This window comes from Electrona antarctica, assembly GCF_951216825.1.
Source record: "Electrona antarctica genome assembly, chromosome: 8".
Lineage (NCBI taxonomy): Eukaryota > Metazoa > Chordata > Actinopteri > Myctophiformes > Myctophidae > Electrona > Electrona antarctica.
In genome coordinates, this window is record NC_136789.1 from 18,429,877 (window position 1) to 18,457,405 (window position 27,529).

At 43.1% G+C, this 27,529-nt stretch overlaps 2 protein-coding genes across 2 annotated transcripts in view; both read left to right on the forward strand.

The window, feature by feature from the left end:
• The window catches only part of snx12 (sorting nexin 12), a gene marked incomplete at its 3' end in the record, with an annotated part of 34,500 nt that extends 17,341 nt beyond the window's left edge, over positions 1–17,159 (forward strand). The window contains exon 5 of the mRNA XM_079508406.1: positions 17,150–17,159. Within this exon, the coding sequence (XP_079364532.1) occupies positions 17,150–17,152 (3 nt within the window). The remainder of the gene's footprint in view (positions 1–17,149) is intronic.
• LOC306928357 (cationic amino acid transporter 3-like) lies at positions 1,940–25,698 on the forward strand. The gene is made up of 13 exons (XM_079508404.1): positions 1,940–2,019; positions 10,621–10,919; positions 11,924–12,301; positions 12,663–12,824; positions 14,533–14,713; positions 14,828–14,943; positions 16,563–16,785; positions 17,676–17,815; positions 18,749–18,851; positions 19,094–19,326; positions 20,298–20,464; positions 21,466–21,574; positions 22,347–25,698. Exons 3-13 carry the CDS (start codon positions 11,935–11,937, stop codon positions 22,496–22,498), a joined length of 1,953 nt encoding a protein of 650 aa, XP_079364530.1. The 5' UTR covers positions 1,940–2,019; positions 10,621–10,919; positions 11,924–11,934; the 3' UTR covers positions 22,499–25,698.
• Positions 25,699–27,529: the final 1,831 nt, after the last annotated feature.

Sequence of the window (27,529 nt, forward strand, 5' to 3'; positions counted from 1 at the left end):
GTCATGCTAATCTGTGTGGTCAGTGGTCAATGGTTTAGGATTCGAAACAGTAGTCAAACAATCCACTTCCTGGCAATAATCATTAATCAAGCACACAAAGATTTTAAAAAACAACATAACTGACAACTAACTTTGTCCAGAATACTTATATTAGAATATTAGATTAGATATTCAATTATATTAGAATACTAACCCTAACCTCAATTTGGACAGATTTAAGTTAACAATAAAACTTACAAAGGCAGTTGACATTCAACAGAAAATATGAAATATATTAGGGCTTTACTGGTTAAAAAACAATTACAACTGACAAACTTCTAATATCTCCCCATTGTATTATTTGAGGCAATTGGCTATAATAAAAGCACTCTACATTGTGTTTGTCACAAGCCTGACGGTATCATGTACAGTATGTACAGTGTACAGTATGTAGTGCAGCTGGTGTCAGTGAAAATGAGGTTAAACTCTCATTGTCTCAATGAAAATGTTTTCCACTGCCTTGTTTCAAAACAAAGCTGTTCATTTATTTTAAAAGACAAGCATTCAAAATGAAACATGATGTCATATTTGATGCTCAACAGCAGCCGATGTTGCAGTATGCCATCGTCAGGGACGGGTACATCTTATTTGGCCAAAATCACAGGCAGAGACAGGCAGATACATAGAGATTTGTGGTAATTTATAGACAGAAGGGAATAGGGAAGATATAATAAGCTATATATAACATCATAAAGCTAGTACTTTCAGAGCTAATTAATTAATTAATCCAGTCTGAGAACTTGCGATGGGTCGCTTTGAAATGTAATCACATTTTAAGTAGGTTTTAATTCAGTCGAGGGATGTACAGAGATTCAGAGAAAGAAATTTGTAGGCCTATTTTTCCTTAGTTTTTTACCTTGTTTGCTATAGTTTTAGTTTAGTTTTTAGGCTGGAGGACAAATACTGAAAGTAAACATTCTGAAGTCTGAAGCAATCTTGTTCAAATGTTCAGAATACGTATTTATTGTGTAATAAACACATTGACTCACAGTCAATCTCAGTTTCAATATTATGCTCCAACAATGCCCCAATGTCAGCTAATATGATGGAATATATCATGTATTTATTATTATTTTTTACTTCTGCTGGTTTGCTACTAGTTATAGTAGTTATACACTGTGTGTTTATATATATGGAACTATAACTAACTGAACGAAAACATGCAGCATTAACCACTTCAGCCCCATGGCTATTGGAAAATAGACAATCTACAAGCTCACAGCACATTGCAATGTGAATATTTTCCTACTTTTCTCAACTCAATTTTGAATATCTTGGTTTTATTTATTTCTGCGTTGTGGTATGGGTACTTTTACTTAAGTACAAAATGTATCATGGGCTACTGAGCACATGGAGAGTAGGCTACTGGTTTGTTTTAATCCGATTGGCGATTTCCCTCAGTTTCGTTCATAATGTTAATGTGATTGTGAGAGGGACAAAAGACCCAGTGGAGACAGTTGACGCTGCTTCCATATATGGTCATGCCACTACAGTAACCCAACAGCATATGCTATAGTTTCAAAACATTTCGAAAAATGCAATAATCTTTTTTTGTTCGCCAACATCAACAGTGACAATGACAATAGGGGAAGCCAGCCAGCCAGACAGACAGACAGGGACTCAGGGAGGCTGAAAGTGGTCATCGGTTAAGATCGTAACCATTACAATTTCCATTCATGAATGACAGGCCCCGCCCCCACCCACCTTCCCCACTCCCTGTGGGAACGGCGGTGGTTTGTTTATACACAGACGGTGACGTCACGCATTCCCCGCCCCTCAAGCACACGCACACACACACACGCACACACACTCACGCACACACACACACGTCACCCCGCCCCTCGGAAACGAGGAAGTACACACACACACACACACACACCCGGGCGGGAGAAGAGATATTTCACATTCACCACAACGACGAGGAGAGAGAGACACAGTTTGATGCTGCTGCCCATTCATCCATTCCAAACACAACAGCAGGTGACTATAAACCGTGTTTTATTACATTATGACATTGTGTAAAAAATACCGTTTTCTTTTTTAATACGATGATAAGATGTCGCGCTTCCTGCATGCCTTCCGCTTCCAGGGGACTCACCTTGTAATAACGGCTCTCTGTCTCTGCTAGACTAGACTGATGCAATACCGCCTCGTGCTGTCATTATCACTACTGTACACACATGTTTTACAGTATAGTGTAGGCTACACAATCTGGCTCTGACGTTGGGATTTAAGTCTAAACAAATACATTTAATTTATATTTATTGTTAATGGAATTGGTAAATCTCTTATCAGACAGATTATTTTTTCCTTTTTTTAGCGGATGATACCGTTCTTCGCGGGAGATGTTAGCTTTTGATTGTAAATGTAAATGCTACTTTATTAACAGTTTGTCCCCCCAAAAAAGCACAGAGGTACAGATTCATATCATTCATACAAAAGGGTGCTAAAAAGGAAGGATAACCCCAACAAGAAATCTTTAGTTATACGGCTTATTTCATTTGTTGTTTCCATTGGGGTCCAAGAAGTGTATATATTCATTCAATTCATCGGAAAAGCCTGTGCCAAATAGAGTCATAGACCCGTTTAAAACCCGCACCGGTTAGAACCAGATCAGTTATTTTTGGTTCAGTTCGTTCGTGCCGTGGTGGTGCTGTGTGTGTGGTCTAGTCGACCTCTCAGTCCATTCATTGTTTTGGTTCTTGTAGCCCACCCGGCAGCTAGTAGCAACAACCAACCCCATGCTACCATGTTAGATGGATAGACTCTACTCTACTGTATATTGTTACAACCAAGCCACGCGAGAACCGTGTGGTGTTGTTGTTGTTGGTTGTTGGCGGCCGAATCACGCGAGATTACACCGAGCCGGGGCCACGTATTTCCACCACACACACACGGGCGATCCACTCTAAGCTACGATGTCGCTGGCCGACAAATAGCCGACCTGCTCGGTCGCGACGCACTGTGAGCTTGTAGATCGGTTATTTTCGGCGAGTGACTCCCTTATTAGCAAAGGGAGGAGGCAAGGAGCCCGCGGCGTGCGTGTGCGTGTAGTTGCATCATCTTCAGACAAGTGTACCTGTATGTGTGTGCAGACACAGACGGTAACATGATGATCACAGAGATGTGAGTGACCATGACCAAGCGAACCACCTGTATTAAAGGTCGTTGATGACTTGTGTTGTCACTTGATCCTCCAGTCCCGAGTCTCCGCCCGTGTCGTATGTGCGTGTCCTTGTTTGGGTGACATTAAACGTGAGACGACGGGCTGTCCCAGGTTACTGCCCTGATCCGGTTGCTCTATAATGACATTCATTCTGTCTTCTGACTGAGTGACTTCCTCAACAATGTACAAATGAGCTGCTTGTCCAGTCGTCGGTGTGATGCCTGCTGTGTGTTTTAAGGAACGAATGTGATTATGATGTACTAGTATCACACATCTCTGTATAGTACTTTAGACCTGCATTTCTGTTGTGGCAGAAATACACTGACATGTCGACCAGTATAGCACTGGGTGAAAAAGTAAATGTCAAAAGTATACCACACACGGTGTGAGATAATAAATGGTGAAGCACGTTTACAGAAGACTACATCATCGATGACTTTTGACATTTACTTTTCACCCCAGTTGCTGCTGCTGGTTGACATTTCAGTGCATTTCTGCCACAACAGAAAGGACATTATGATCAAATGCCAGTCCAACAACATTTTTGAGGACCGTGATACATTATTTCTTGTGAGTGCTGTATTTGAATTTTGAGCTGATTTAAGCATATTGGGGTTCTGGGTGCACTGTTCTGGGTGCACTGTGCAGAGTGCACTCTGCACAGTGCACAGTGCACTCTGCACACACAGCATCTTGTGCTCGGAACAGGGCAGTGAGTGAGCAGAAATGCTTACCGCGTGGCACCCTGTGAAATGGACGTGGGCGATTATGTGCTTTATAACACACTCATAGCAGGGAGGGTGAAGATCACTATTTGTTGTTAAGTAAGGAGAAACCTGATCCGGCGAAGGTGACATGTGTGTTTTGGCGAAAGGCATTTTTGAAAAATCTCAATATACTTATTTGTCCGGAGTCCCCCAGGGGTCGATACTAGGCCCCCTCCTCCCCCCCCTCTATGTCAAATCTTTTCGTTGCAGAAATAGAACATCTACAAGCTTGTGGTTCATTTACTAGCCTGGATTATTTGGTATCACTCCTGGACCTGGTATGGCCTCTGGCCCTCTGCTGCCACAGTATCCTTGTTCTGGCTGTAGAGGAGTCGAGAGGGTGCTTCTACATTCATTGCTCACTATGTGATGATGAGACTATGTAGTCTAGGGATGGTATCGGGCGGCCAATCCAGCCATGGTAGACAAAAGAAAGTTCATAGTGTGCTGTGCTGCCCGTAGCCCACCGCATTCCATTTCCCAGCGACAAGAGGTTGTTGGTGGTGATGGCGCCCGTCCCGGTCGGTTTACTTAGAAGGTCGTCCAGTTCAGTCACAGCGGTCAGTCTGTCCACACGCACTCGGCACGCATGCATGCACAACGCTCTGCCTAGTCCCACAAAATACACAACGACCATACGTGTGCGCGCCGTGCACACGGATATAGAGTCTGTCCTTTTTTAAGTTGGGGGGGAAAACAGCGTTCCATAACTTCAAACAGCCATTGTCTCTTTGACACATTCTGAAATTGTTAAGTTGTACTTTTGAACACACATCAGGGTTAGGTGAGTTCACGTTCACCCCATTCACTAGTGTTTCTTAGCACGCAAGTTTGAATGAATTATTAATATATTATATATATATATATATATATTATTATTATATGGCATATTCTTTGTGCATTTTTAATGCACCTCAGTAAACTTCACAAGCCTTGGACACAGTGACTGTATTGACGTATATGACCTTGACGTCAGTAAATAAAGTTAGAACAGTCATCTGTCTCAATAGAAATGTTTTCTACTGCCTTGTGGATGGTTTCCTAGAAGTCTCTTTATCAGCTAATGGTTCCAAAACAAGAGCTTTTTGTTTATTTTGAAAGACAAGCCATTCAAAATGAAAATTGTGTCATATTTGATGCTGCAACAGCAGCCGATGTTGCAGTACTATGCCATCATCAATATGATGCAAGAATCACCAAAACACAGACGGATACAGAGATTTGTGGAATTTTAGATAGATTGAAGAAGGGTTAGGGAATATATTGTTATATTTTTTGTGGAGGCCATCAACATTGAATGTTTGATATGTTAGATAAATTGCAATTTATATACAATATTCTTTATAATTTGTGAGTTGTTTAAAAATTTCTGTTGATCAGTCCAAAATGGACAGTGATTTAAATCCATGTACGTACGTACGTACGTACGTACATGTTTAACCATGTGCCCATCCCTAGTGACCCTTGCATTTACTGTTCACAAAAGTGTTGGGTTCAGCCTATGCAATGGCCCATTCAATTTAGTCTAGTATGTGTCCCACTTAACTCACACAATACTGGACCTACAATAGTATCGTCATTCAGAACGTTGTCTGTAGGTGACCCTGAACCCGTCAGAAATGGCAAGCATGGGAAACTGTTTGCATTCTCTATGGATTTTTAAATCCTCAAAAGTGCACTATAATAGTTTTGACACTGTGGGAACCTGACCTGTTCTACAGTCTGTGGACTAACTCTTTAAGGTGAGGTTATGTAAGTGAATAGGTGAGACTCTTATATAAGGGTCTGGTGTTTGGTGTGTTAATGCTTGGACTAATTGGTGGTGACTAAAGTTGTCTTGTCTTTTGTGTGTCTTGTTACAGCAGGCGTTGCTTATCAGGTGGTTGATGACAAGACACTGTAGACATGAGATATTAAACTATTCCACTTTCGCACAACATAGATAAGTAGTACAAACCATGTTGTTGCTTTTGACAGAAAGAACCCAAACAAAGCTGTGTGTTGTTAAGACAGATGGGGCAAGTGGCTGTAATGAGTTTAGCAGGTTTGCTAGTCCTGCTAATCCTCTTAGAGGTTGGTACAGCAGCCCGCCACCAAGTAACAAGGACCCTTTGGAACCAAATCTTACAAAAGCGACATTAGCATGTCTATTGTGCCAAGCACTTTGATCATATAGTACCTTTGTAATAAGTGCAAGGTCGGTCATAGCCCTGAAGGGAGGTAGCTGGCTAGGTGTGGCTGTTTGCTCCCTGGGAGTCCCACAGAAGATGTGTTTGAATGCACTTATTGCCTTGCTTAAGTCAATACAATTTTGTGAGTTGTCAGTGCTGCTCTACAATATTGTGGCTTAGCCGAAGGAGATGTACCATTAAAAGTAGTCACTGTCTAGAGAAACAAATAATGTGTAATAACACTACTGTCCACACTGCTGTCAGCCTGTCATGTGTGTGTGCCTGGGCACTGGGCAGGGTTGCAGGTGGGTGTCTGGCTGAGTTTGCACTTGGTACATTCCCGTGCCAGAGAATAGACTTCATTCTGCAGCCACACCGTCTTGCAACTTGGTGCAAAATCTGCCCTAGTTCACACACGCATATACACACAGAGCCAGCCAGGCACCCTCGTGAAGACCACAAGGAAAGGATTAGCCTAGTAACAGGCAGAGGTGTTGGAACTAGAATGGCCTTTCAGTTACGCTAGCAGTGGATCTGGCATCATTCTAATGAGACCACCCTAAAGTGAGTCTTTTCTGTGCCTGATGGCCAAGGTTGGCTGACGTTGTATGAGCCAATCCAAATTATACGTTGCATGGGAAGAAGTGGTGCATCACAAATTTGAATGGGGATAAGTGGTTTCACAAATTCACATAATGTGAACTATAACCTTCCGCCCAAGGTACAGCTTGGCTAGTTTTTTTGAATTTTTCCCTACTTTTGATATCGGTGACCCCATTTCCCCAGGTTTGGTTTAAGCACCCTTGTCCCATTTACTGTCGGGATATCCAATGCAGGGCCAACCCCCTGGGCAGATCAGAGTTGGCTGGGCACGGCAGTGTGGTAGTGAATGTTTATTGATATAACATTTACACCCTCAGATCGCAGTTCCTGGTAATGGGAGTGGTAAACGCCGCCGGAATGTCGTTGCCGTACCAGTTTCCCACCGCTATTCAAAAAGGCCCCCGTCCGACGCTTATTGTTGCGGTTGTTGGTTTTCTTTCTTTTGTTGCCGTCGTTACTTTTTCCTGATTGTTTGATGCGGTTTGTTTTTCTACCTAACACATAACCACACAAGGCAGGATATTCTTCTTTTGATGTTGTTACAGAAGCCCCTTTGATAGCGTGGGTTATGTTGTTTTAACAGTATTAATAGTACAATTCACTTACACAAAGTCTTTGGTGAGAATGTGTGTCATTGTGCCTTGTGGGTTAAGAAAGAGAATGGGCAGCAGCACAACAAAAATAGCGAAGTAAGTTCATAAGATACATTTGGTTAATTTGTTTAATATACATTTATGTAGAGTACTTGGGCAAAACATATTCCAAATCATATTAAAATGGTCTGTATTTTCTGTGACTTGTGCATATAGTTGAATTGTCTTGTGCGGCCTGTCCAGCGTAGAGTGACCAAATAGGCCTGAAATGACAACCTGCCTCCTCAGCAAGCCATGCTGAGGCTCAGGTGTCAATAGGCGGACGTGACATTTCCCTCGGGGACCAACAGTGGGATCAACTGGTCAAAAGCCAGTTTGCATCACATGCTCCAACACAAGAATGTGTATTATGGGCTGATACAGCAGCAAACAAGTGAACGGTTTATATTATATCAAAGAATGAACGGCACCACTGACTGCGCCCACAACGCATTTCTGCATAATCATAACCACGTCCTCGCAACTCTGAGATCCATTGTTGACTAAATTATATGCATTTCCCAGCACATCCACTGCCATTGCATTTTAGGTTACTACTGCAATGTGATGGACCACGTGACAAGCCGGTCAAACATTTGACTATTGTGTTAAATGTACAAACCTAGTGTAGTATTTACTGATAAGATCAGCGTGCCAGCATGACACGTAATCTTGAACAGGTATTGCATCTTTGCATGTCCGTAAACCATTGACCTTTATGTTTCATGAGGCAGTGCGTGGCGTGTTTGGTTACGTGGATGTACAGTAATGTACAGGGATGTGAGCAAAACAAAGCAGAAAGGGGTTATCATAAGTAGATAACCCTGCGGCCGGTCTTGTTGGTTGTTTGTTGGAGATTGACGTCAGGTGTATGCGAGTGACCGTCCTGGAGTATAACCCTGCACCTGCACAGATTAACGATAACACCACATGTATCCTCGTCTCACCGTCCTCCCTCAGAGTGGCCTTGGCCCAACGTGTGTGTGTGTGTGTGTGTGTGTGTGTGTGTGTGTGTGTGTGTGTGTGTGTGTGTGTGTGTGTGTGTGTGTGTGTGTGTGTGTGTGTGTGTGTGTGTGTGTGTGTGTGTGTGTGTGTGTGTGTGTGTGTGTGTGTGTGTGTGTGTGTGTGTGTGTGCGCGCACGTGCGCACCTTAGTGCATTGTAATCAATATTATTGTTCTGCTGGTCCCACAGTTACCAAGCATATTATCAACGCTGATTGTAAAGGTTTGTGGCTGCTGTCCTTGATGTCAGACCAGCGTGTTCTTTCAGCGAGTTCTGCTGTGAAAATGCAATTGGTTTGTTAAATAAAGTCCTGGTTACAATTACAATTTACAATTTAGGCATTTAGCAGACGCTCTTAATCCAGAGCGATTTACATTAAGCAATAACAAAAAAGCATGGCATTACATCACATATATAAAAAGTAGTTATCATGAAACATGCATAAGCTAAGAACGTAACAGTGGACTATCTATGTAAACTATACATACTATACTATATTATATATTATACATGTGTACTATAAAGTGCTATGACTACATACAATGCAATTCTAGTGCTGTCTATGTAACATGCTATAAGTCTGTTTAAAATACTATCTAAGTCTACATAAAGTGCTATCTAAGGGCTAGGCTAGGGCAAGTGCTACGGGCCATGGTGGAGTCTGAAGAGGTGGGTTTTCAGACTACGGTGGAAGATTGGGAGTGAGGCTGCAGTTCTGATTGTGATGGGAAGTGCATTCCATAGTTTTGGAGCCAGAAGGGAGAAGAGTTTGGGACGTGTGGAGCGTTGTCCCAGCGTTTTTAGTGAGGTACTTCCAGCTTCCCTGCGTTGGCTGATCTGAGTGAGCGGGAGGGTTTGTAGGGTACGATCATACTTGTACGATATGGGGGAGCCATGCCTTTGGTTGCTTTGAATGCCAGCATCAGAGTTTTGTATTCTGTGCGGGCAGCGACCGGGAGCCAAATTACAATACACATTGAACTTCATAAACTGTTCATGTTAAAAGCATAATGGGTGCAATACATAGATCACTACTTTCTAATTGCGGATTTGTAAACCATGATGTGACCTTTGACCTTAAAATAAAATAAAATAAATTCTAAAATAATGGACAAGTACATATTCATGACAGTGAATTATTAAATAAATCAATAAAGTGTAAATAAAGTGCTTTACAATCAAAGAAAAAATAATGGATCAGCTAACATTCAGGTAACTTTCAGGTTTCATAACGTGTGCTAGAGTAAAATGTGAACCCGTGTTATTGCAGCAACTTATTGCACTAATGCTGTGCATGCATCATCATCAGCATGCAAAAGCTTCTGTCAAATTATTGCCGTAACCTGATTATTACCAATAATCGGGATATTGGTGCACAGAAATGGTTATATGAACCAGCATGCTCAGTACACTGAACAGCTTTCATTGATGGCGCCCGAAGCTAGCTAGATTGTTGTCTTTTCATATGCCCCATTTTCCGGTCACTTGATAACTGACCCTTTTTCAGGTTCTTCTGTCCATCTTATCAATACACAGGCTATCGCCATTCTGTCTTTGTTGACTTGACTCATTTGACTGGCCTCTCTCGCCTCACGACTTTCCCATGCTTCTCCCTATCGGTGTCTGTTTGCTGAAATAATAGAGCACACGCAGCGGAACGCCCAGCTCACCGCACGGGTGTGTTGGAGAACTATGCTAGGTGTTGCCCCTTGTGTTTCTCTAGAGGCGCTTTGTCGTGTCCGCTTATAGATTTTAATGTTTGATCTTGAAACCCAGTAGGGGCAACGCTGTTAGGTAGCTCTTTTGGATTTCTATTGGGTTGACAAAGAGATGGGAGAGTTCCACGAAGTTGTATAAGCAGGGGGTGCGTGAGTGAGCATGTGTCTTCATTTTATCCCCCTTTCCTGCTGCTAGGCTGGCTGGCGAGCCGAGCACCTGCTAGGTTGCTCGAGGATAGATGCATTCCAAGAATGGATTCTCTGGTATTAACCTGCCCTCATTGGAAACAGATGTGAGAAGCATGCAGCCTGTGGCAATCCCAGAAATTAAAGATGGCAGTGCTATTGTAGTGCTCGCTGTGTGTTTTAGACTAGGCTAGAGGGTGCAAAAGCGTCTAACTTGATTTCGAGTAGTGAGGGTCTGATTGTGTTAATGTGGTTAAACCGACTGGATACTGGATAGCTCCATGTTCTTTCAAACTAACTAACTAGCTTCTCCTGTTTTGTTTTGTCCTCCCAGGTCCTCTGTTTCTGCCAGCTATTGTGAGTCTGAGTGAGCCTGCCGCTCCCTGTGTCTGCTGTCTTGTCTCCACTCTCCAGTGCCTGCTGCTGCTGCAAAAAGAGAACACACACAACATCCCTAGAGGACCGCAAGTCACGATTGACTAGTGTCAGTCGTCTACCTGTTCACATTTTATTTGAAATACAAACCTCACACGTCGGGCGGGGGGGGGGGTTTGAGCAGCGTTGGTTAAACGCTCAACGAAAAGGGACACGCCGGATACCAAATACCCACATTCTCTCCAAACACACATAACGGTAGGCCTGTCACAATTATTACATAAAGTCTAATCACAATTATTTGAGATAATCACAATTATTTTGTCATAATCGTCACGTTTGCATGTTGAAAAAATGTCATACATTTATTGCCGCTATTTCTTTTACCTTTTTTTATGTATAAAATAACCAGTAAGACGCCCTGAGGGCAAGAAGCGACCTCGCCCTTTACAGAGCTTCTTAATGCGGCACAGTTCAGAAGCAGGAGTTAATCTGGTGTCAGTGAGGTCAGATGTAGAGTTGCTGGCCGGCTCCATATATGCAGATCTAGTATTTCAAACCATGTATAGCTATCCAGGGTTTGATAAGATCAGTGTCGTGATCTTCATATATGGAGATCCAGGTGATGATAGTCAGCTCCACATATGGAGATCCATGTGTTGTACCAACTTGTTTCATTTGCAAGTGTGACTTGCGTCGCTGCAGATGTAGATTTCCTGGCCAGCTGTCATGATGTGTGATGTGGCGTTACGTGTCACTACCATATATGGAGGTGTGATATGTCAGTAATGTCTTTGTATATTTCAGTTATTTCTCATATCTACCCTGTGCATTTTTGAGTGGTGTAAACCACTCCTACAACTGGCTTTTGTGTGCAGAAAAAATGAGCATGGTTGCTATGTTCAAAATAATTTCTGACGTAATTAAATCACACCCGGGTGAACTGGATGACCGTAGCAACCGTGCTCATTTTCTCTGCACAAAAAAAGCCAGTTGTGAAATCACATCCGGGTGTGATTTCATTACGTCAGATCAGAGCTGATCAGGCTATATAATACCTTATTACGTCAGACCACAGCTGATCATGCTATATAAAACCTTACACCACTCAGTTCACACGGTGTGATTTTTTTATTACGAGGCAAACAGAAATATATTTTTTATTGAAATGTTCCAATGGTCAATGCAAAAAACAAACAAAAAAAACAATTAAGTCGTTAATCGAAAATAGTTTGTCAACTTAAATGTTGTGATCATGACAGCCCTAGGTAACATGGCTGCCAAACTGGCCGCCCTGGGCAAGGTGCTGCTGCGTCGACGGGCGCTCGACCTCTCCTGCGAGGAGACGCGGTTCGCCCGCTGCCTCACCACCCTGGACCTCATCGCCCTGGGCGTGGGCTCCACGCTGGGCGCCGGCGTCTACGTGCTGGCCGGAGAGGTGGCGCGCGAGAAGGCGGGGCCCGCCATCGTCCTCTGCTTCCTCATCGCCGCGCTGTCCTCCATGCTGGCGGGGCTGTGCTACGCCGAGTTCGGCGCCCGCGTGCCCAAGACGGGCTCGGCGTACCTCTACAGCTACGTGACGGTCGGAGAGATCTGGGCGTTCATCACGGGCTGGAATCTGATCCTGTCGTATGTGATTGGTGAGTTGGATGGATTGAGCCTACTTGGTAGCGGAGTGAGTACCCTTTTCCTAGCCTCGCGTAGCCAGCCTTCATCTGCCTTTGCAATGCATATTGACCCAGGCAGATTAAGTCTCAGTTGTGGGAGGACTTCACGGCTGAAATGGTGACGAGTCAACCAGTTTCGTCTGGAACCAGGCTATAACCAACCAGTGCCCAGTATTCAAATATGGGGCCGGACCTTGCCGAAAACAATCTTACACTGAGATGGACGAGACTAATATGCAATGAATGATATTAGTATCGCTACGCAAGGCTATAGTTTTCCCCCCTTTGTGTGCACCTTGGTTTAAACATGTATTTGTCTCTCCCCCCACGTAAGGCACGGCCAGCGTGGCGAGAGCATGGAGCTCCACATTCGACAACCTGGTGGAGCAAAAGATATCCGGCTTCTTCCGAGCCGCCATGGCGATGAAGGTTCCTGGGAACGTCCTCGCAGAGTATCCCGACCTCTTCGCCCTCTTACTGGTGCTGCTGCTCACTGGTGAGTTGGCATTGCTGGAAACTACCTTGTTTTTTTACCCAAATCAATGGACAGAAAAAAACGTAATAGGATTTGAATCAAATAAATGTAAATGATGCGTAGCCTGCGAGCTGGATCAGGGAGATACTCGAGAGGTTTGTACACGCATGTGCAGCACTATGTGAGCGATGTAGTGTATACGACGCGTCAAGCAGCTGGCGGTCTACTTCAGCTCACTTGATACATTGCACTTCCTCTTGCTGTCTGTCAGGCTGTCACTGATGTTGTATGTGCTTTGTTTGCTTTCACCACCACCGCCCAGCACCACCGGTAGACTGTTTTCCTAAGGGTTCTGGTTTTCCCCCGAGTGGTTTGCTATACATCTCCCTGCTCATAAATGGTTGTCTGCTCGTGCTAATGTGCTGAGCAGGGAGTAATGTATAGCAGTCAGAGCCTGGACGCCAAGATCAAATATAACATTCACACTTGTATTTATACATTTTATAAATACTCATGTTCTCAAGCTATTATTGGTATCAATCTACTCATGAGTTATCTGACTGAATCAGTTTAGTGATGTATCACGTTGACATTTCTAGTGTGCCATTTTGCAGCTAAAGGAAAAGTAATGTTTTAGGCTGGTTGGTAAACATATTTAACTATTTAAACCTTAAATTAATCACACAGAAGGTAGAATATGCATATTCTACCAAAAGCATTGTTTTCAGAAGGGAAAAGATGCTCTAGTCTAGAACAGGGGTTCTCAACCCGTGGGTCGAAATTATTTTAGGGGGTCCCCAAATTATTTTCTAAAAAATAAAAAAATATTTTCACGATGATTCAAAAATAGCAGACCTACAAGCTTGTAGAGCGCCACTCGGTGGCGCGCTATGAGCTTGTAGATCTGCTATTTTTCAATAGCTAAATTATAACAATGCTTAAAACACCAAAAGGGGTTCCCGCCCAAAATGGTTATTGTAGCAGTCAATTTATATTGGGGGTCGGGAGGGGGCGGGGCGGGGCGGGGGTCCCGAGACATTGCCAAAGCATTACCGGGGGTCCCCGGCCAAAAACGTTGAGAACCCCTGGTCTAGAAGATACTGTCATTGTAACTTTCCTAGAAGTATGTTTGTTATAATAAGATGCTCTAGTCTAGAAGATACTGTCACTGTAACTTTCCTAGTAGTATGTTGGTTATAATAAGGGCTGTTGGTGTCTGTATGTGTAGTAGAAGCAGTGGTGTAAGACAGTAACTAAGTACATTTACTCAAATACTGTACTTAAGTATAATTCTGAGGTGCTTTTACTTACAATTTTCAATACTTTATAATTCTACTCCACTACATCTCAGACTTCACACTACAATTACTTGAAAACTTAAGTTACTAGTTACTGTACACTAACATTAACCACTCAGCCCTATACAGTATATTATATGCTTCTCCCGACGTGTTGTGAGCTTATACATCTGCTATTTTAAAAGGATTGTATACATTTGAAAACGGGTGAAATGGGACATTCTCCATAATGGGCGAGTACTTTAAGTACATTATGATGCCAATACTTTTGTACTTTTACTCAAGTAAGTTTTGAATACCAGACTTTTAGTATTTCTACCTTGTAGGTAAAAGATGTTTTCCAACACTGGGTGTTGGTGTATGTGTATTTGTATAGTGTAAGTAAGGATGAGCATCATGAATTATGGCTCTCGTTGTTCTTCTCCTCCCAGGCCTGCTGGCGTTTGGTGTGAGTGAGTCTGCGCTGGTCAACAAAGTGTTCACGGGCATCAACCTGGTGGTTCTGGGCTTTGTCATCATCTCTGGCTTCGTCAAGGGGGACGCGGCCAACTGGAACCTCACAGAGGAGGACTTTTCTACCTTCATCAACTCCACCAACAACACTGTCATGACGTCAGTACCTGGCTGATACCTGTCTACTTATACAGTTTTTAACCTTCCTGTTCCGTTATCGATATTGACACACAAACTCGTCTGGTAACACTCTGAATCTCGCTTCCCCCCCAGGGTCAAAGACAACTTTGGTGAAGGCGGATTCGCTCCATTCGGACTGAAAGGCATTCTGTCTGGCGCTGCCACCTGCTTCTACGCCTTTGTGGGCTTCGACTGCATTGCCACAACAAGTGAGTGGCTTTAGTAGAGGAACAAATCCCCAAAAGGCTTTCGTTTTGGGGATACCCCAAGGTTGAAGGTCCACATCTCTGTAATTAATGAGCATAATGTCACCACATTTGGAGTGGATGTTTTTGCATGCTATTGAATCAAAGATTTCGGCGACAACTGATTATTAAAGTCATTAACACGAGGTGCTTGCATGCCATCCATTGTGTTGCTCTTTTGTATTATGCACGTTGCAGAAAGGCAGGGCACTCAAAGGTGCCAGGTTACATGAGGTACTTCATAAGAAGTGACAACAAAGCTGCTCTTTCTGCTTTTGTTTGCAATTGCATAAGGTGATTTTGAAGATGCGGAAGAAACCAAAACGATCTAAAATGACTTGCCGGTTTGATGAGTGATCCATTAGAGGGGATTACCAGGATAGTGCTACATGCCATCCACCTTGCCAAGAGACACACACCACTTATCACGTGTGATGCCACTGGCGTCATTGTGTTGCTCTTTTGTATTATTCGAGGCTCAGCTTACGTCGTAATTTGCAAAGGTCATACTGTAAAGGCAACAAGAGGCTTGTGCCAATCGATACATCCTGCGAAAATAGAAAAGACAAGTTCAAAAGCCTTCAGAAGCACTTGGAGAAACTGAAAGGTCTAAGTCACTTTTGGTTTGACAACACGTCTTGAGGAGACATTTGCTTGTATCAACAAGACCACAAGAATGAGAAACGTGTTGCGTGTACCACTCTGGATGAGTTGAGGTATGCATGCAATGCAGCCTTCTCAACTGCCCCAACCGGAGGTTGTTTTAGGCAGCATACGTGCTGAACTTCTGTTTGGTGCCACAGCTATCACAATATTACACTATAGTATATACATTAAATGTATAATGTTAACAACTTACATCTTACTTCATTGATCCCCAAGGGGTCCATGTAGAACCACTAGATCTGCTATTTTGCAGAATGTTCACAGATTATGGCATAGCCGGAAAAGGGATGCTCAATGGTTTGCAACTTTGCATATATTCCCCCATAAAGTTAAACTATACCCATTGTTGATATATTGTGCATGGGGCAAGAGATGCATATAGTATGTTCTCTCATTCAGATATTCAGTGCATAACTGTCTAAAACAAACAGTCCAAATGTGACATTCACATCATCATCCACTTAAAAAATGACGACATATGAAGGTTATGAAAAAACGTGGTTGTGCTTGCTTGGTTCTACCTCAGGTATGGGGGTTATCTCAATCTCTGTCATTTTAGATATACAATAGAATAGAATACAATTTAGATATACAAGCTCATAGTGCGTCACTTCTTGCCGCACTATGAGCCTGTAGATCTGCTATTTTTGAAAATCTTAATATATATTTTTAAAGTGAAAATGTTTAACTCAAATCTTTGCTTCTGGAGGTCCAAAATATTTTGAGAAGGGGGTCCACGGCCAAATACATATAAAGTTTGAGAACCACTGAAAACTCCAAATACATATAAAGTTTGAGAACCACTGAAAGTTTCTAGATAACTGTTTTATAGAAGACATTTGTAGAATTCTGGCCTCATGTGTCAGGGACCTTAGCTCCTCTACATTCACGTTGACCCGGTTTCCTCCTCCCCTCAGGCGAAGAAGCCAAGAACCCCAAGCGTGACATCCCCATAGGCATCGTGGCATCCCTGCTCATCTGCTTCTTTGCCTACTTTGGCGTGTCGGCGGCCCTCACCCTCATGATGCCGTACTACCAGCTGAACAACCAGAGCCCGCTGCCAGAGGCCTTCAGCTACGTGGGCTGGGGTCCGGCTAGATACATAGTGGCCGTGGGCTCCCTCTGCGCCCTCTCTACCAGGTAAGACCATCAGGGGTGCAATGGTTAATCCAACAGGTCGATTTAAGCAATTCAAAAACATCACTGATTTAAATAAAATAATCGATTGACCGAGTAGATTTTTTTTGCCTTGATTTGTTGGTATGAAAACAAAATGAAGATGATCCATAGTTGCAGCCCTAAAGACAATGTTATACCATTATATGGCATGACCCGTTGTCTTGTTGGTAGATTCACTGCTATTGGTTTCCGGTCTTCATGACTTGGATTGGGTTTCAGAAGCACAGCCACAATCATTTGTAGTTGGCATTTGGCAAGTTATGTTTTTAACCCATTGCTTGCTGTCATAGGAAGTCGGACAAGATGAACCACATTCCTTACAGAGTGAATGAAACTAGAAGGGCAATCTGGGAAGCTCCACGAATGTAATGGCCTTTCAGGTTTACAAACGGAAATAATTAGTTGAGCAATGGAGGAATGCAAAACTATAGTAATTATAATTATGAGGCTATCCACTTGTATGTATGTATGGAACTCAGTCTGCAAATTAGTCCATTAATTTATTTTGCTGTTAAAACCAAACTTGTTGAGAATGCTAACACACTGTTATAGACTTGCTTTTATTACTTGATTAGTCTGTGTTTTGTGTTCTGTTTCTCGTACAAAAGCCATGCATTCCTGACACAGGTGAAGTCAGGAATGCATGCACCACCCGTTTATGCAATACCCGTTGTACCTGTCAGAATACACGTTCTACCCGTTGTCAGAGTACCCACTGCCCTGTGCAGTGCCCTAACGTCTGATCGGCTAAATATGGTGATAGGGGATAGTTGTGTGAAGTGTGTACTTTAAAAAAGTCCTATAAACAAATAAAATGTATTATTATAATTGACGTATCTGCCGTGCTCCAGCCTGCTGGGCTCCATGTTCCCCATGCCCAGGGTGATCTACGCCATGGCAGAGGACGGGCTGCTGTTCCGGGTTCTGTCCAAGATGAATGAGCGCACCAAGACACCTCTTATCGCTACTATTGCCTCTGGTATTGTGGCTGGTAGGTTCACTTTGATTGCCTTTTTTATGATTTATTTATTTTTGTGTGTGACTGTGGGTTTTTCAGTTGCCCAAACCTTTCAAACTGAGAGCTGGTCGGGTCATTGCTTATCACAGCTGTCATGCTTGTTTTTCTTCCGTTGGCTGTCTTGAAGGCCAGCTCTCATTTCTATCACCGCCTGTCAGTCCATAATTTGTCTTCATGTCGGCTCTCTTTTTGTTTTTCTCGTTCGTCATGGTCTCAACACAGATTACTACTCAGCTATTTATCTGGCTGGCTGGCTGGCTGACAGGCAGCGTCTGTTTGATCAATAACACCCCACTCTCCTCTCCTAGCATTTAAAAAGGTTTACTTTGGGATATTGCCGGCCTTGTTCGGTCCAAGCACTAATGGCAGGAAGTTTCATTCAGCATTATACAACAGGTAGTTTTGAGGAAGCAAACTGATTGGTTTGCTTCTACCCTACCCAGGTGTTCCATCATGCTTAAACGACCATGATGGAACACCTAATCAAAACATAAAAATCAGCTGTGCTGAGTCTCGCAGAGCATAACTAGCCATAACATAGCCAGCTGAGTGGCTAGGCTTTGCATGGGACATTTGCGGTCGTATTGGCTAAATCTGACAATGACATTGAGTTGACATGTTTTTTGTTTAAGGGTAACTGTTGTATAATCGCAATATTGCACGAGAGGGTGTGCTTTCCCTAGATTATGGCGCTGCTTGCGGAACTCGGCAAAAGCCTCATTCCTGCAGCAATGCTGTCGTGCTAATAATCACGGTAAAGCAAACCTCTCGTGTAATATTGCTTAATTATATGGCATGGCATAGGATAATGTGCTAATATATATGTATTACTATAGGCTATAAATGCACCGTTTACTAAGAAAGGAGAAGTTATTGTGTGCTAAGCTTGTGGTTTCCCCTTTCCAGCCCTGATGGCCTTCCTGTTTGACCTGGCTGCTCTTGTGGACCTCATGTCCATTGGGACTCTGTTGGCCTACTCCCTGGTGGCTATCTGTGTGCTCATCCTCAGGTAGGCTGTCTATGTCTATACAAAACACAAACATTAAGCAGCTTTCTTTAAAAAAAAAGAATTCTGGTCCAACATACAGTCGACAAGCGGTGACAAATTTAGATTGGTGTGCAGTTTTTTACGAGATGTTCGGTTCAATTTGGATTGTTGTTCCATTTGGTTGAACCGACACATGCACTGTAGTACGTTCATTCCCATCGGGCTCCCCCCCCTAACTTTGTCTCATCCGCCCACCCATGCAGGTACCAGCCAGGCAGCATCAATAAATCCAGCCAGACGGAGAAGCTGGTGGAGCTGGTGGGAGGGGAGAAGGTGGCGGTGAGCAGCGGAGGGGACAGCGGTGATGAGTACGGCGTGGAGCCGGAGGACCGGCCGCTCCACGAGGGCTTCACCCTCAAGCTGCTGTTCTGCCCCAGCGGGGACACGCCCACAAAGACCTCCGGCAACATCGTCTACATCACCACGGCCTTTATCTGTAAGTACAGCAACACTAGCCTGGTATCCAGCCTGCTTCGCTACGTTCGGCGGATTTTTTTTTCTCTCTTCGCTTATCAGTCTGGAAAGCCTCCCATTGGGAGGTTTTGCCCGCCTCCCTTGGAGATAGGAGGCTTTCCAGACTGATAAGCGAAGAGAGAAAAAAAAATCCGCCGAACGTAGCGAAGCAGGCTGGATACCAGGCTACAGCAACACAGCCCTAGCAATTTACAATTTAGGCATTTAGCAGACGCTCTTAATGCAGAGTGACTTACAGTAAGCAAGAACAACACATGGCAATTCATCAAATACATAGAAAATTGTCATCAAGGATCATAAGCAAGCTAAGAACCTAACATCCGTCTAACAGTAGATTATCGCGTTCTCTACCAGAGAAGAGGTCTCTCCCAGTGTTGATTTCGACAGCAATTTTGAATAAAATTCCATTTAGTTTCATATTTGATCAGTCATTTGAAATGTTTTAGTGTTAGTCTAGTTTGTGTCCACTAAATATATCATATGATTTTAGTCAACTAAATCTACAGTTGATTTTGTCGACAAAAAAGGCCTTGATGGCATCGTAATGGCTGTTACACTTGGTTGCATGCGTGAGGCGTTGTGAGCTTTTAGATCTGCTATTTTCAGAGCACAACACCCGTACGCAACCAAGTTCTACTGTATCTCTTCACCACTAGTCCCTCCCTGACATTTTAGTCTAGTTTTTATTTGTTGACGAAATTGTCAATATATGTAGTTTTAGTCATCTAAGTTTTTATTTAGTTTTTGTCCGTGAAAAAAGGTAGTCGACTCGACCGAAAATCAACACAGACGAAATCAGCACTGGACTCTCTGCTCTGGATTCTGAATGAATCACTTCATCGTGACGAAGACATACGCTCATATGTTTGCGTGTGCGCCACATTGCTCTATGAAGGTAACTGATCTACTGATGTGTCCTCTTGTCCACTGCAGCGGTGCTGATCACCATCCTGTGCGTGGTGCTGGCCCAGAAACTCCCGGAGCTGCTGGCGGCCGATCCGGCCGTGTTGACCACGTGTGTGATCCTTGGTCTGATGTGTGCCGTCTGTGTGATCATCATCTGGAGGCAGCCTGAGAGCAAAGAGGCTCTCACCTTCAAGGTATGTCCTTTTTTTAAATGAACCTGAGCGTCCCTATTATAGGCTTGTAATAGTAGCTGAAGATCTACAGGATACCATCTCAAGTTTTGAGCTTATAGATTGGCCAAAAGATTTGGTGTTGACTAGAGGGAAGAAAGATGGGGATTTGGGGACCAAGTGTAGGCTCCTGGCGAACCCCGGTCAATGAAGTATAAAGGATTAAAGTGGATAAGAGAAGGGTACCTTTGGGGGGGATCAGCTCTCATTTTCAGTCAAAGCACTCGTCATGACTCATCACACATTGAGCAATGCAAACTTGTCACCTTTCAACGGAATTCTCTGATCACCTACGTACATGGTTCGCACAGATCCAATGAGAAAACTAAAATGTGAGCCACATACCTAAAGTGAAAGAGTGATGTGAGCCTATATAAAAAGTGAGTGTATGGCGTATGCATTAAGCAGTATGAAGTCATTTCTGGACTACAGTGTGACATCATGACATCAGAGATGCCCTTCCTGTGCCTGCTCAAAATGAAAGATTGATGTGTGTTTGGGTGAGTGTCAACAAAAGTGGGTCCTATGGTTTACTTTCAGAATGAATGATTTAGGAGAGAATTATGCTTTGATGGTGACTCAGATGATTGCAGGGAAAAAGGGCAGCTGGAGTTGGTCATGGCTGAAATTGGAGGTTGAAATTGAGGTTAAAGAGCAAGAGCACACCTCATCTGTCTGAAACTATTACTTTTCAGAGTTCAAATCCAAAATAGAAGCAAGAGCAGATCTGCAAACTCAAAACGCATCGCGTTGTAGAGTTGCTATTTTTGTTACTTTTGTGTGATTGACATTGTGATGACATTGAAGTAGGGCTTTAATTTATGGGGGGAAAAAACTTGAAAAGGTGAAAATATGAAGTTTTTTGCCCGACAGAGACAATATGTTTCCTCTATCTGTGACTAAAATATGACTCAATATATATATATCTATCTATGACTCAAAATCAACAATTCTCCTCTGTGCAGGTGCCGCTGCTGCCCTGGCTGCCTCTGTTCAGCGTGTTCGTCAACATCTACCTCATGATGCAGCTGGACATGGGCACGTGGTGCCGCTTCGCCGTGTGGATGGCCATCGGTATGTCCTCGCAACTAACCTCCGACAGGGAGCAAATGGGCTCTATGCTCACATAATAACTCTTAATACTTCCGGGCCCCTTCTCCACTTCCTTACCATTAAGGCTCATTTAGTGTACACAGTGGTTCTCAAACTTTTTAATTTCAAGGACCCCCATAACTCTGAGAGTGTGGGTTCCATTTGTACACTATCAGAGTTACAGACCTGTACGGGGCCATTTGGAACCCACTCAAGTACACTTTGAGACCCACTGGTGTAGCAGAGTGTTTCCAGTGAGACAACAAAATCAGCACCATGACTCCCGGTTTACCAGAATGGAACAGAGCCTTAATTAGTATCATCGGTTACACCTGTGAACGAAGTGCATGTGTGCATAGAGCCCAGTATAGATTTAATTTGACAGCCCCTTACATGACACCCACACACATTAATATGCACAATTGGACAAAAAAAACATATTTATATACTAGAATAACAGGGAATTGAATGCATGTACACAGTATATACATTAACAGTACTGCATGCAAGTTACAGTGTATATACAGTAGGTACATTCACTAAATAATGTATAAGTATATAAAGTACAGTACATACAAATACTACCGTATTTTTCCTAGCCAGTGAATCCTCATTTGAAGCTGTTTCACAGTGACTGTTGGTTTCATACGGGATGACAATAGACTATGTTCTTTAGCTGCTGACAACAACAAGGGCATTTTTTAATGGAACTCCTCGTTTGTTTGGTCTCCTCCTCGCGTCTTTCTCCCTCCAGGCTTTACCATCTACTTCTTCTACGGTATCAAGAACAGCAGCGAGTCGGCCAGCTCGCCCGGGCGCAAGTACGAGCCCGCTCTGCAGAGCAAGAGCCCCATCTACCGGGGAGCCCCCAACGACAGCGACATGGAAGGCGACAGCAGCCCCTGATAGACCACCCAACTAACTGCCGGACCCAATGCCCCTTAACCGCTTAAAGTTGAAAAGGGAGAAGAAGAGAAGGAAAAAACAGACCACACCACACATCTTACCTCTGACCTGGAGGCTGGCTGACGTCGACACACAGACTCATTGCGGTAATTTTGGTTGATTAAAAACCAACGTGCCTCATCATGGGTCTCTGTCTGTGTTGAGCCTTAAACCCATCCTCTGCCCCTGAGTTATACTTGGTTGCGTGCGGGTGTCGTGCACCAAGTATAAACCAGGCCTTTTAGAGTCTGGAGATAAACTGCCTGTAATGAACCCTTTTTGCCCAGAAGTGACTAACAACAAGTACTGTGATACTTGTGAAGAATTTCCCCACCGGCATTAACAAAAAAAATAAACTATTTATCGTCTTCGCCTCCTGATTAAGTAGTTACCGCAACGTGGCTCAGTGTGTGTGTGCGCAAATGTGTTTGCGTGCGCAACTTTTGTGGCCACTAGCTGTAGACTAGTGTTTACTAAACCTGTTTGCTTGAGCCCGGTAGACTGCATCAACCAGCTAGCCTTCCGACTTATCCAAATGTCCAACGTGTGGCGCTGCCGGCGTCGAACAAACGTTGAACTTGGATATACTCATGAAATGTGTTACCATGTCACCTGGGCCAGCTCATTGATCCTATGGAACCTGATGTTACCATGTCACCTGGGCCAGCTCATTGATCCTATGGAACCTGATGTTACCATGTCACCTGGGCCAGCTCATTGATCCTATGGAACCTGCTCTCAGACCTTAATGTGTTACCATGTCACCTGGGCCAGCTCATTGATCCTATGGAACCTGCTCTCAGACCTTTTATCTTCTGGCATGAAAATCGAACTGACGGTTGAAACAAGCGTTTAAATCGCTTCTTTAGTCAGCCAGTTCCACATTTTTAAGACTTTCCGGAAATCTTCTATTGGCTTCTGGTAAGCTTCGGTGTAATAAAATGTCTGAGAGCAGGGTAAGAATTGTGTATTGTGGAAAATATTCGCTGGTCTCGACCTGTGCCGGTACCCGGATGAGTGGGACCTCATCTCGGAGCTACATAGCAGAGGGAGAGGTTCCATATGGGGCTAGGTCACAGTGTACCAGTCTGTCTGTCTGTCTGTCTGTCTGTCTGTCTGTCTGTCTGCTGTGTGTGTGTATACAGGGTAGCATTGTGGCTGTGAGGTTTACAATCGCTGGTCAGAGCCCCAGTGCGCTTAGGTCAACAGCACATGGTAGGCGCGTATTGATGTGTGTGTGTACTGTGTAGCGTATGTCCAAGCCTGAAGTAGAAGCTTTGTAGGACGGTGTGTTTTTCCTTAATGCCCAACACCCGCAACACGACCTCATATCATGCAGTATATTTACAGATGAGCTGCAGAAAAGAAATGGATACTGTAGTAGCATCTACCGTCTAATCGTTTATTTGGATCCCTTTGTTACCGGGGGAAACCAACTACTTTTACTTGGGTCCACAATGAAATAAGACCAGAAATTACTATCTTGTGTCAGTTACATCAATGATATCTATGTTGTTTTTAAACAGACTGTTACTGAACCTTCATGGAGCCTTCATGGAGTACCAGACTAGTGTACAGTATACTTACTATATAATGTAATGAGTGAATCATGAATGTCAGGGTAACACAACAGTGATTGCCCTGAGTCATCATCTGGCACTTCAAGTCGTTTGAAACAATCTTTTTGTTGGCCAATACTATTTGACTGAGCTCTGGTTTGGATGCAGGTTTTATCCAACCAATATTCATTGAGGTCAGTTATGGATGTTGCAAAAGCATCCAATGTGGTCAGCAAGCATGGCTACCAGTTTGACTTATCTGTACATACTAGAGTCTGTCTGCTGCGAAAGCTTTTTACCCGGGATGGAAGGACGCGCCACGATCTCTGTGCAGACTCACCGAAGCCGCCTGATGGAGGCGTAGTTTCTTTTTTTTAATGTCCGACCGTGTCACCTGTAACCCTCTTGACGGCTCACAGGAACGTCTCGGGTTCCGTACAAATCGGCTAAAGTTAAATTCTCTCTCCGCGTCTGCCTGTTCATCTTTTAGAGAATGTTGTACTGAGTTATGGTCAGGAAGCTGTAAGAAACGGCGTACGGTTTCAGTGGGGGTCAGTTATTTCTAACTGGCAACTATCAGGTTCCGATTCTCCACACGTGTCTTTGGCCTGGGATCTCTGGAGTCGCTTTCTTTACACAGGCCTGTCTGTCAATTCATCACCACTAGTATATATCTTTAAACTTTATATACATATATTTTATTTTGTTCCTTGTGGAAAAACTCTCTGGGTTTTTTCTCAAAGGTACTGTTTATTTTTAGTTTCCATTGAAACTTGGTCTGTTGTTGAGTTGTCGTCACGTTTTGTTTCATCATTTCATTGACTCAATTATTCTGTTCATTAGAACCTATTATATTTAGGTGTTTTTTGAAGAAGAAAAACATCTTTCTGCCTTTTCGTATAATTCTCTATTAACACGCTTTTAGATGTACTTTCTTTGTGTTTTTAAGTGTTACATGTACAGTTTTTAAGTAGCTAAATGATTTTGTTCCTATATATCTACAGTATATGTATATTGTTTTCTTATTTCAAATCTTTTTTATCACCAATTGTTTGACCCTGTCGGGTTATATTGATCCCTGCTCAAACAAATCAATGTGTTTTGGAAAACGACAGTTTTCCATAACATGCAATGACCGCTTAAAGATGGTCTTTAAATTATGTAAATTGTTTCCACTTTCCTTTTTGTTTTTGTTCTCTTTTGTTTTATAGGGGGGAGGGGGGTGATACTAGTACAGTACTTTACTGTAGTTTGTACATTATTTCTGTATAACTATCATGGTATGATTCTTTAACTTATACAGATGAATTCAAAGTATCACTGAAGGGAGTTTCTTCTTTTTGTCATTTGTCTCTCTTTTTTTTGCCTTTCAATGCTCTAACACAAATCTCTAATCTTTTCAAGGGAATCTTTTCCCTTGCTTGTAGATTACTTTTTGCAGTTGCTACCGTATACTTTTGCCTATTGTTCAGAGTGAAACTGTAGGCAAGCAACTTGAATGTGGAGATGGGAGGTACTGGCCGGGTAGGTTTAGAATGATCCAGCCAGTATTTGTAACAGATGTCAATCACACAACATCTCAAAAAAAAAGAAAAAAAGAAACAGAGGATATGGGTTAAGACATGTTTAAAATTACTAATACTGTTTTCATGGGCATGGGTTAGGCATAGTCCTACACAGGTATAACCTATGGGAGTTCTGCCAGGTTATACTGTACTGTACTGTACATGTTCCATTGTTTATCCAGACTGTATTAATCTATAACGAGTATTTGGAAGGGAATGAGAGATGTGACCAACATCCCGCCCCTTGTGCCTTTTTAAACAAGTCGACTCATCTTGCAACTCTCTCACTACGCTGTCTCATTAACGCAAACAATATATTTTTGTCTCTTATGAGTTTTATATCCTGTAAATATGGCTGTTGTGTAAAATGAGCTGTATTTTCAATGTCTTTTTTTAATTAAATGATTCATGCTTATTACAAATTGGATGACTGCGTGTTTGGTGTACTAGACCTTCCGCTTTGACTTTCTCAGTATGAACCAAGTAATGCAAGTACCGTAGTTGAAGTATTCTATCATGACTCCCTCCCTGATGACTCACTAGCTACCGTACTTTACACTCATTCTACCATGACTCACTTCTTAAGTGTGCAACTCAATACATCCGCAATATTGTCAGCTTGTAGATTTAACTATTGTCTCACATGGGTCGGCCGGTAAATCGCTCCTTCTGGAATATTTGGCATGCTACTAGTCCTACATACTTACACCTAGAAACCCCATTCAAACTTTATTAGGTTCATCTTACGGTGGACATGTTTGCCTGAAAATTCATCTTTGAAATGTTTCATAGTTTTAGAAATCAAATTTGAGAAATGTATAATGGGGGTCAATGGCAGATCTTGGGTCCCACATAAAATTGCCTAGTTGGGGCCCACCTAGGACCCACTTAAAGCCCACACGGGCAACCCAGGTGAGAACCATCTGGTGCCCGCTGACATTTCCATGTGGCTCCCATATAGTTCAGCCCACCTTGAAACCATAAGGGACCCATGTCAGCCCCACATAAATTGCCAAGGTGGGGCCCACCTAGGACCCAGGTAGAACCCACTTAAAGCCCACACGGGCTAGCCCAGTTAGGACCCACTTGGGTCCCACATAAAATTGCCAAGGTGGGGCCCACCTAGGACCCAGGTAGAACCCACACGGGCAACCCAGGTGAGAACCATCTGGTGCCCGCTGACATTTCCATGTGGGTCCCATATAGTTATCCCCCTGGCTGGGCTATTATATAGCAACTGTTGCCATTCATTTCTGTCGGGTAGAGTGACTCAGTGACTGAGACAAAAAAACTGTAAAGTTGATGGATGTCACCCTCTAGTGGTCTATATATGTTGTTGCAATTAGTACTTTAGTTTACAATACATGGTATAACACCATAAACTATATATTGTATGGCATGACCTATTTGAGTGGTGCAACCACTCGTAGAACCAGCAGTCTGTCCCTATGTCTGTATGGGACCAACAGGGGGCGCTGTTGCACCACTCACTTCAGACAGGTCTGATTTAACCTTTTTACACCTGGCTGTGAAGTTGGGAAGTTGGGAAGCACATGGGGAAAGTAGAAAACATTCTTTTACACAAAAAACAGTTTTTTGTATGTCAAGGTGAAATTTGTCATGTAAAATGACTGTTATACAAAGCAAAATGTACCTAGGTCTAAAATGTAATACCATACACGTTAATGATTTGCCAATGGATAGAACCGTGTGAATCATTTAGCAAATACATTCTAAAATGGTGGCTATAAAATGAACCAATGTCCAGGGGTAAATTGAGTCAATGGGAATCACTATTCATATTTTTTGTATTAGTCTTTGCTACTCAAATTATACTGAATGACCGTACATTTATACATAATCATTTA

Excerpts from the sequence above, each read along its gene's own strand:
- LOC306928357 (XM_079508404.1), top strand. The coding sequence starts at position 11,935 with ATGGCTGCCAAACTGGCCGCCCTGGGCAAGGTGCTGCTGCGTCGACGG. Across the intron at positions 12,302-12,662 it reads GATCCTGTCGTATGTGATTG|GCACGGCCAGCGTGGCGAGA; the intron begins GTGAGTTGGATG and ends CCCCCACGTAAG. Across the intron at positions 20,465-21,465 it reads AAGAGGCTCTCACCTTCAAG|GTGCCGCTGCTGCCCTGGCT; the intron begins GTATGTCCTTTT and ends TCCTCTGTGCAG.